Raw genomic sequence first — 10,848 nt, 5'->3', positions numbered from 1 at the left:
AAGCAAACAGAGAACCCTGGTTAAAAAATCATTTTTTGCAATTAGCATATTAGGTATCCGTCTTGCTACCAAAATAATCGTCGACGTCACAGCAAGCTGAACGGGTGGACAGACTATCCAAGGGGATCGCTGCTGACAGTAGACACCTCCCTGACTCATCACTACCCCCGCAAACTCGGCCTTCTAAGGAAAGCACAGATAGTGTACGTCACTCTAACGGATTTCCACATTGCAGCATCGTTCAGTGTTCACTGATCCATGTCCCAGCTCTCATCATCCCCACACACGACTCCAGAACGATTGGCTTGGTGCGGTCGGCGAGGGGGGTAGGTCACGCCACAGCCGCTCCAGTGACTCCAGGCCGCGTGCCAGAGAACAGGGCGCAGCAGTTAGTGACATCCGCTCCAGTGACTCCAGGTCGCCTGCCAGAGAACAGGGCGCAGCAGTTAGTGACAGCCGCTCCAGTGACTCCAGGCCGCCTGCCAGAGAACAGGGCGCAGCAGTTAGTGACAGCCGCTCCAGTGACTCCAGGCCGCGTGCCAGAGAACAGGGCGCAGCAGTTAGTGACATCCGCTCCAGTGACTCCAGGTCGCCTGCCAGAGAACAGGGCGCAGCAGTTAGTGACAGCCGCTCCAGTGACTCCAGGCCGCCTGCCAGAGAACAGGGCGCAGCAGTTAGTGACAGCCGCTCCAGTGACTCCAGGCCGCGTGCCAGAGAACAGGGCGCAGCAGTTAGTGACATCCGCTCCAGTGACTCCAGGTCGCCTGCCAGAGAACAGGGCGCAGCAGTTAGTGACAGCCGCTCCAGTGACTCCAGGCCGCGTGCCAGAGAACAGGGCGCAGCAGTTAGTGACATCCGCTCCAGTGACTCCAGGTCGCCTGCCAGAGAACAGGGCGCAGCAGTTAGTGACAGCCGCTCCAGTGACTCCAGGTCGCCTGCCAGAGAACAGGGCGCAGCAGTTAGTGACAGCCGCTCCAGTGACTCCAGGCCGCCTGCCAGAGAACAGGGCGCAGCAGTTAGTGACAGCCGCTCCAGTGACTCCAGGCCGCCTGCCAGAGAACAGGGCGCAGCAGTTAGTGACAGCCGCTCCAGTGACTCCAGGCCGCCTGCCAGAGAACAGGGCGCAGCAGTTAGTTAACCCTCGCCCGTATTGGTGTTTTGCAGCCGCGAATGTACAGTCTTACACCGATTAGCTCTAGAGCAGATGGCGAGGGTGATTTCCCGGCTACATTCCATCTCGGCGTAGTGATGCTTGCGGGCTTGGGAGGCGTCCAGTCGTAAGTAGGATAGTATACGGTTGAGTTCAATAAGGCCCTTACATTTGAAACGTTTGAACAACCCGCAATCAGCGCAACATACCACAAGTTAAATAAAACTACCAAACTCCGCCCAACTAATATTAATAAACATACAAGTCTTTACAGCCAAACTAATGGCCTAAATAGTAAATAAAAATATGTCTCAAATCATAACAGTTATCGCGGGTGATGGCGCCACGATTTGCTATTATCCAAAACGGATGCAAAAAAAACATGTTTGTATGTTATATGTACCTATGTGTGTTTGTTTTAAAAACGTTGCGGCAGCGCTGGGGACTGCAGTCTTAAATCTGGGTATGTTTGGCATCTGCAACTCTTGATATACTAATTAAACCCTATTTTGGACGGGGGAGGATTAAAAGGCCCCCACCCTCAGGATTTTCTTGTGCAATTGTCAAACGCCGCGAGACATTCAGCTCATATTTGGTGACTTCTCCTAAATGCTCATTGCGCACATCTCGGCAAAAAAATGCCGGATCAGGTCAGGTCAGGTAACCAGAGCGGGTTTGTTGACCCCACCTCAGAAAAGTTTGCAAGCACGTCAGAGCTTGAGTTTTTTACGGAGCTATTTCCTCTCATCAGGTCTTCAAAAGATTATCACTCACTCAGCATGCGCGGCGCCACCGTGGGGTACGTGGGGTACTAGTACCCCACAGTCATTTGACTGTGGGGTACTGCATATACCCAGTACCCCACAGTCAGGAGCCCAGGCTGAACTTTTTCAAGACTTTTTAGTAGTCGTGCAATGGCCCTCTAAACTCGTTAAATAGGTTCTAGCAGTGATCAAATGACTATTACCGACAGAGGGCCAATGCTGAAAAAATTGACAGGCGGCTGTTACAGGCCCCTACTGATCGGTATGGCGCTTTTAAGGCCTGTGCTGTCGTGTATTCAGAGGGCCTTTATGTAGCTTAGAGGGGCCCCCGTCAAGCGATTAGGGACCTTTATAAGGTGCTCAGAGGGCCCCATCAAGGAATCAGGGACCTCTTCATGAGTTAAGAGGACCCTCTCATGTACTCAGGGCTTTTCTGTAACTCATAGGGCTCTCGTCAAGCGTACAGAGGCCCTTTAAGCGCTGGAGGCCCTTCTGTCGCTCAGAGAGGCCTGTCAGACGTTGAGGGGGCCCTTTAAATGCTTAGAGAGTTTTCTTGTAGCTCAGAGGGCCCCGTCACGCGCGATTAGGGGCCTCTTCATGCGCTTGGAGGGCCCTGCCGTGTACTCATAGGGCCTTTATGTACAGCCCACCGCTAAAGTAATGTGTGGTTTTACCAATCTCAACGGATGGCTTTGACCGACGATTTTTAAATGCGGACTGATTGAAAAGAAGACGTCAATAGATAAAGTTGTAGCTGCAAGGGTGAAGATGCATGTTAGCTACATTTAAAGTCTCGTTGCAGTCTGGCTAATCGTTCCTAGACTTCAGAAGCAGAGCATACCCATGACTGAAACCACACATTACTTCTGCTGTGGACTGTACTATTGAGCGCAGAATCCGCGCTCATACCGGGACCGAGGCGGGGCCACGGCGGGGCAGGCCTGGTGTGTCAGAGAGTGTACCGATTAGTGTGATGCGGCACAGTATCCTTTGAGGGTCACGGAATGACATGACCTGGCTGTTTCTGTTCCGAGTGGGGCGGAAAGCCGGGGAAGGAGAGCCATTTAGTATGCGGCCGCAGCCCGCGTGGAGTGTGTGCGGCTAGACGTGAGCGCGATGGCACACCTCAGTGATGTTGACAAGGGCAGGCTCATCTTGCTTTTCGATCAAGGTCACTCTGTCAAGCAGGCGGCAGAGATTCTCGGTGTAGCTCTAACTACTGCCAGACGGTGGAAACACCGTTATGAGCAGGAAGGGGAAAGGGGTTTGAAAGCGCGCTATGATAAGTGTGGAAGAAAACGGAAGACGACGGAGGAGGAAGACAGGCGCATGGTGGAGGTTCGTACTTTTCTTTTATCATTTGTTGCTGTTGTCCCTGTATTTCTAGGTCAAGACGAGCGTGTAGTATCAGATGACTAATCGGGCCAGCATAATGATAATATCGGGCCATAATGACTAATCGGGCCAGCATATAATGATAATATGTTTATTAAACAGCATATCTTATTGATTAAACGTGTCAAACTATTTAATGAGGTTAGTGCTTGTGCGAGGAACATGTTTATAAATAGTAGGAAATGTAAAAATATGACCTTTTTTCCTCGACAACTACCAAAACTAATCGGCCTAACGTGACATTGAGAAAATAATATATAAGCCACTTTGGGGAGGGTAAGGTCACCGATTTTTCAGGGTTGATATGAAATTGATATACAAATATATACTTAACTTGACAGAAAGTAATATTTATTTCGACCACAGGTCCTTTTCAAACATTTTCAAATTAGACAAGTGTCAAACTATTTACTTCAAGAATAAGATAGGATTGATAAAAATAGCGAGTATTTTTTTTCGGATCTCGCTTAATGTCGCCAGAGCGGGACCGCACCGTTTACCCACTGACCCACTCATGTTTTTCTTAAATAATTGAAGTGAATTTGAATTTGAAGTGAAGTGAATTTCTCAGGACATTTTGCAAGAGTGAACCGATATCAATTTCATATCAACCCTGAAAAATCGGTGACCTTACCCTCCCCAAAGTGGCTTATATATTATTTTTTCAATGTCACGTTAGGCCGATTTTGCGTTTTGTTGAGCCTGCAACTTGCAAAGTTCGTTGTTTAAGGGCCTAGGTAAACGCGCTTCCCATATGGGTATTGAGTTACGTGCCTATAATCTCCAAAACTACTGGATCGATTCTCAAAATTCAAGCACCAATCGAAAGTTCAGGAAACGTGCTCTTCCGATTTAAATTTCATTGGCATCCAATGAGCCAATGACACCACAGGTCAGGTCAAGGTCAAAAATGCTCTACTCATTTGACTGCGTGACCACGGGAGCAGAAACTGATACTGGGAACAATCGATGACCATGAATCGGTGTGAAAGATGTTTCGAACACCTTAGAACACCGTCCTGAACTTTTGTGGTCAAAATCATCCGTCAAAATCGGCAAAAGTCATAGGATGGCATCCGAGGTCAAAAGGTCAAATTGGTCATTTCGAGTATTGGGAGTTGCAATGCATGTGTTTAGGTCAGATTTTTGCAAAGAGCTCGAAATTTGACCATATAACACTTTTTACCTTACTAAAATTGGTCATAAAACTGAAATTTGAAATTATTCGGAAACAAAATCTTGAGAAAAAATGTTGATTTTCTATCAAAATAAATCCGGAATATTCAGAATTTGAAAAACCCGAGATAGAAGTGTTGAAGTCCAACCAATTTATCTTTTCGGTATTAATTTGTTCCTAACTTTAAAACTGGGCCCTTGAGAGCGTTTAACGCAAACCCTTATTTTCGGTTAAAATCGGCCGGAAATGGCGTCACTGTGACGTCATTTGCTGCTGACTTATCAAATCTAGCGCATTTTCCTTTTCGCACAGAGCGTAAAATTAATAGGAGCGAAAGTATGTAAAGTTTGGTGTCGATGTCTTTATCCGTTTGGTAGGTGTTGCAGAAAAACCGGAGAGAAGGGCTCTGCATAGCCCCTGCATCTGCATGGCCGAGTTGTGGTATGGTTTAGCTGGGTGACCGGTGACCTGATGACATTATTTAAAAAAAAAAATCTTGAGGTGCTGTTTATTTATTTATCTGTTTATTCATTTTCACCCCAATAGCAATGCATCCCAATTAGAGGAGGCGAGGCCTACGGCTACGTGCGGGAGGCCGCCTTGCCCCTGGTCGCCTCGTCCCCGCCTGTTATTAACTTATTGAGATAACTTAAACAATTATTTAAAAAGTTCTTAAGATGCCTTACAAAATTGCTCAGTAATGATCAAACACTTTCCAACAGGTGTTATTCGTTGTACCATACAGCTTCATAGTCATGACCGATGTGTCACCTATATCACGTTACAGTGAGTAAAAAACATGGTTTTGTTCGCAGGTTCGTGCCATCCCCTGGCCCTCAATGAGCCGAGACCTGAACCCTATCGAAAATGTGTGATCTCTAATGGTTCATGAGCTGGAGGACGAGCTGCGCCAGCCGGCCCGGCAGCTCAACCAGGACGAGCTCTGGGCCGCCGTCTCGGCGAAATGGGAGGAGCTCCGTCGCCGCCCCGGCTACTTCCGGAGCCTGGTGGCCTCGATGAGACAGCGGCTGGAGCAGTGCTCCGAGGCAGCGGGCGGTCACACCTCCTACTAAACCGTTCTGTTTTTTGTCATCTTATGTTTAAGAACAGTGTTTTGTTTATAAATTTTACTTATGTTACCTACATGTGATTAGTGTGCAATGTGTATATACAAATGTGACTCAGTGACAAGAGGCTGATGCCTGATTTTTTTTCTTTCGTAATGTGATATTCAGGGGGGCTTGAAACGTCTCAACTATTAGTGCGAGCTAGGAGTGCTATGATCAGCAGCACTTGTATATAGCATCGCTGGATTATGTGCAGTGAAAATGGACTTGATTACTCAACCTTTTATCCGACAAACCCTAGGACTTCACTTGAAGAAATATATGTATAGCTGACACTCCTGGCATGTCTTGTGTTATTAATTGAAAAACTGGTAAGCTTCGTTTTTAGAAGAAGGTGCTACTAGCACACAGTCATTACTCTATTGCAGTCATTTCCTCTAACAATGAATTAGTCAACTCTAATTCATTGATAGCGAGAGTTATATCAACACCCAGGCTTCGACAAATTTTGAACGACTCCGACTCTTTACAAAACTGCCCACTCCCACCGAATACGCTTTCGGCTTCGACATCTTTTACAATGAGGATTCCTAAAACGGTTGTGCAAAAGATGAAAATCTTAGTTGTCGCCCGTGGAAAGGGCCGCACCCTCCTGAGGTTTTTCGCGAATAGCGAAAAAAGGCGGGCCGCCAGGTTTCCGGCTACCTTATGGACCATCCTTTGCGCAATTTTTGACGAAAAAAAAAATGACCGGGTCAGGTCAGGTAACAGAGCTATAACGTCACAAAGGTAACAAGGTCAGGCCGATTTTGCACGAAATCGTAGTTTTTCGTGCTTTTAACGATGATATCGGTTACACTTTGGCATTGTTTGGGTCAAAAGTGTCTGACATGGCACTGACACACCCTCCATTGACCTATGTAGGGTCAAGGTCAGGTCAGGTCAAGTTCAGGTCAGTGACCTCTGGTGACCTCTTGAAGTTTGACTTTCCGGCGGTAATTTTTGGCCCTGAATTCGAATCTGACGGCCAAATAAAGCTCGGGCACTTGGTTTATTGAGCGTCTCAGGGTCAAGGAGAAGTCGCCGACAGGTAAGATCACGTTTCCGACCCCAACTGTCAGACGGCATTTTCGGCCATCCGGGGCGCGAACGCGACCCCGCCGGCTTCCGGGCGCTCTGCCCCGGAAGTTATCGCGTAAAATGTGACAAACTATACGCCAAAATGCTCCAAATTCATCAAGAAATACGATGGTGAAAATTCCATGACGATATCTGCCATAGCGGCGACGCTACAGGCGCGCAAAGTTAAAAAATGCCTATTTTCCCGAACTTTGATCTTTAACCTGCCAAACCTAGGTCAAATATTGACCTATGCTATGGTCAAAAGTAATATGCGCAATCGCGAGTTCTCGTCGAGAGCAATACGCTGTTTTTCCGCTAAGCTCTACGACGCCGCGTTTCGAAACGGCAGTCGTACCCCCCCCCCCCCTCCACTGGAAAGGATGGCGAAATGCCGTCCACGGGCGAGGGTTAGATTTTTAAATTGCAAAGTTCTTAAGCGCCGACTCGGGCAACTTTTATAACGGTAATACCGAGGGGCACGCATTCGTGACGCATGCCCAATAGATGTGAATTGACGTTACGTTACCATTTAGTTGTGGAGAAACAAAAAGTCTAGTTCAGACAGAATGGCGGTGGCCATAGGGACTTTGTGGCATTTTTCGCTTATAGTTCGGCTCAGACTTCGGTGAGATTTGTGCTTCCGGTACTTATTTGATAGGAACGGATTTTTTATTAAGGTGAGACGAGCATTTTTAGAAACAAGGCAATCTTCCGTTTATAGTAAATAAAAAGTGCTCATGGTCTGGAAGAGCAAGGTTAAGAGCAAGGAGAAAGGCCAAAAACAGCAGGAGTTCTTTGGTTATAAAACGTTGCGGTGAGAGCAAAGACAGCGAGGAATTTAAGGACGAACCGAAACTACGTAACGGCACACCTTAAAACACAGAAGCCTCTTTAATCGCATTCCTACAGAAAGGGGTCTTTCTCCGGCTGGTCGGCCATATTACAGTAATACACCGTTTCACCATGTCGGTGGCCTGCCTGTGTAGGGGAACAGCTATCTGCTGAGAGCGCCAGGGCCCGCTCCCCGCACACAGCCACCGTGATCAGGCTGTGTGAAACCAATTTTTAAAAACAAAGGTAGTCCAGCAGATGTAGAAGGGTACAGGCCCATCAGTTTATTAAGCTGCATCTCGAAAATATTTGAAAAAATAGTATTCAAACGTATTTACAACCACATAACTGAACACAACCTACTAACGGAGCGGCAAAGCGGTTACCGGCCCGGACATGGGACTCAGTTGCAGCTTTTCTATTTAACCCATTCGTTATATGAAAACCTTGACGACGGGAAGGACCATAACATTATCTATCTGGACATCAGCCGCTATTTCGAGAAAATTTGGCACAAGGGCCTTCTCCACAAATGTGAACATGAATTCGGTCTGGCAAACCTTATACCATGGCTAACTTCATACTTAACAAATCGACATCAACGCGTAGTAATAAACAATTCCACATCTTCGCTCCGACCACTTCAAGCGGGATGCCCTCAGGGTTCAGTTTTGGGCCCCCTTTTAGCGTTAATGTACTTAAATAACCTTTCAACAAAAACCGAAAATGAAATGCTATTCTTCGCCGACGATGCTTGTCTGATAGCCCCACACTCTCCTAATAATAGAGAAACATTTGAAAGCTCACTTCAAAGAGATCTAAATGACATCCACAAGTACGGTGACAACTGGATGATACAATTTAACCCAAGGAAAACTCTCCAACAGCATTTCACAAAACGCAAACAGAAAATCCCACCAAAACTAACATTTGCAGCCATGCCCATCCCAGTTGTTGCTAACCATAAACACCTGGGATTGACAATATCGAACGACCTTAGGTTTCACGAGCACATCAACGACATCATCAGAAAAGTCAACATTGCCCTTAGCCCACTGTATCGTATCACTTCCTACTTGCCCAGGACCTTATTGCAACAAATATATACGACACATGTATTGCCATATTTTGACTACGCGGACATCATTTACGACGGACTGCTAGCAGCACACGATACTTTACGACTTGAAACACTTCAGAACAGAGGGGCCAGACTTGTGACTGCGACATTATTTAGAACTCCGACAGACAATCTCAGACGAGAACTAGGATGGACTTCATTAAAGAAAAGAGGTGAAATGCATAAGATAGTATTTTTCCAACGACTGACGCTCGACGATACTCCAACATATATCAAACAACTATTGCCCCCTGATCGAAGAAATAACAACAGACTTCTTCGCAACTCTAATAACAGAAGGGAAATATATCCCAAAACAAGATTAATTATCAAATTTTTACATTTTTAGAAGAAGACGTCATTTTATTAGTAAAGTCAACAGCTCGCGTAAGAAATATTGTGTTCAGGGTTTTCAACGTCATGTGAATTACGTGTTCAGGGTTTTCACCATCATGTGAAATAACCGTAAGTAAGGTTCATGCTCACTTATAATCTAATTCCATTGGCTTCGTTGATCAGCATTTTCTGTTAGCGGTCTTTCACACACCAGTTAGAACATAAAGCGCCAGTTTTATATTATGTAATTGGACTTGCCGAAAATCCAGAAATACATCTAGGAGTTATTTTAGATAATATTTTATTAAGCTTTTACCTGCCTTTACCTAGGCGTGATTTCTTTTTCTATTACCTGAAAGAATTATTGTACGCTCGTCTTCAATAGCTGTAAGGTGCTCTCCTAATGACCAGGTGAGATTGATTTGAGAGGGATGTGACAATGCAACATGTTGCATTTTCTGAAACTGTCAAGCTCTTGATGATGAAGGAACAATTGGTACCTATAATTAGTATTCTGTACCAGAGTGCAAACTCCCCTACAGCAAATGGTAAAACCATTACAGGTTTTCAAAGGCTTCATCACTTTCAATGTTGCTGGGCATCCTTTGCATGATTTTTATAGGCTAGACTGCTTATCAGAATGTAAGATTAAGGATTTGAAATTTTATATTTGAGTACTTAAGATTGAGCTTGAAATCTCACAGCCGTGGCCACAGCCGTACCCGTGTTCTTGGAGATATTTGCAGCCGCCCCGGCCCACAGCCGTGGGGCTGCAGCCAGCCGCGGCTGCAGCCGGCCGGTGCAGACCTCTACAATATACACAGTACACAATGCCGAACTAACTCCGCGCGGGCTGCGACTGCATGAATCGCTCCCCTTCCCCGGCCTCCCTCCCCCACTTGTTACGGAAACAGCGGCACGGGTCATGTCATCCAGTGGCCCTCAAAACTCTCCGTGTGCGTCCGCGGGCTTTGAGCAATTATCGGGCTGGTTATACCTCCCGTACGGCGGCTGGCTCAAGTTCACCAGACAGCAGCCGCCTGGATGGGATACTGTTCCGCATCACACTATCGGTACACTCTCTGATACACCAGACCTGTCCCGCTTCGGTCCCGGGTATGAGCGCGGATTCTGCGCTCAATAGTACCTTAGAGAGCCCCTGCTAGCAATCAGGGCCTTTATCATGTGCTCGGAGGGCCCTTGCCAAGGAATCAGGGGCCCCTTCATGCGTTTAACCCTAGAACGCCTAGGGGGGGGGGGTTGTATCAACCCCCCCCCTGAGGTTTTTTCGAAGTGCACGCTAAACGGCTTGTCGTAGCGGGCTGAAATTTTCAATACCCTCTGGGGCAGCCTTTGCGCATCTTTTGCCGAAAAAAAAATTGATCGGGTCATGTCAGGTCACGGAGTTATGACGTCATAAGAGGTACAGCCTCCGGCCGACAGTTACCAAACGTGTGCGCCGAATCCCTAGGTTTTCTGCCGGTGATACCCACATTGTTTGATGGATCATGATGAAACTTCCCATGCATGTTGGGGCAAGCATTGGCTATCGTGTGGTGCAAGAAAATTGACCGGGTCAGGTCAGGTCACGGAGCTATGACGTCACAAGAGGAACAGCGTCCGGTACTATTTTTGAAAAGCGCCCGAACCACTATTTTGCTAATTCTTGTCACCTCAATGGGAATATGCAGCAATATTAGCTTCTATAGGGAGCAAATGGACCTCCCAAATCCAAAAATACAATCAGATTTCAAAAATTTAAATTTTGATTTTTGAATTTCTGCCGCCGACCGTGACCTTGCCGACTTCCGGCGCTCCCAACGCGCCATTTTTAGAGCTAGGGAAACGAAATACATACCAAACGATAGAGAATTGATCAAGAAACA

At 46.6% G+C, this 10,848-nt stretch overlaps 1 protein-coding gene across 1 annotated transcript in view; it reads right to left on the bottom strand.

Moving 5' to 3' along the window:
• Positions 1-273: 273 nt before the first annotated feature.
• The window catches only part of LOC122363471, a 173,518-nt gene continuing 162,943 nt past the window's right edge, over positions 274-10,848 (bottom strand). Inside the window, exon 6 of the mRNA XM_043332763.1 lies at positions 274-878. Within this exon, the coding sequence (XP_043188698.1) occupies positions 274-878 (605 nt within the window). The remainder of the gene's footprint in view (positions 879-10,848) is intronic.

Source organism: Amphibalanus amphitrite, unplaced genomic scaffold (genome assembly GCF_019059575.1).
Source record: "Amphibalanus amphitrite isolate SeventyFive unplaced genomic scaffold, NRLGWU_Aamphi_draft 000622F_arrow, whole genome shotgun sequence".
Taxonomy (NCBI): Eukaryota; Metazoa; Arthropoda; class Thecostraca; order Balanomorpha; family Balanidae; genus Amphibalanus; species Amphibalanus amphitrite.
Note: the sequence above shows the minus strand (reverse complement) of the source record. Positions and strands in the feature narration are given on the sequence as shown.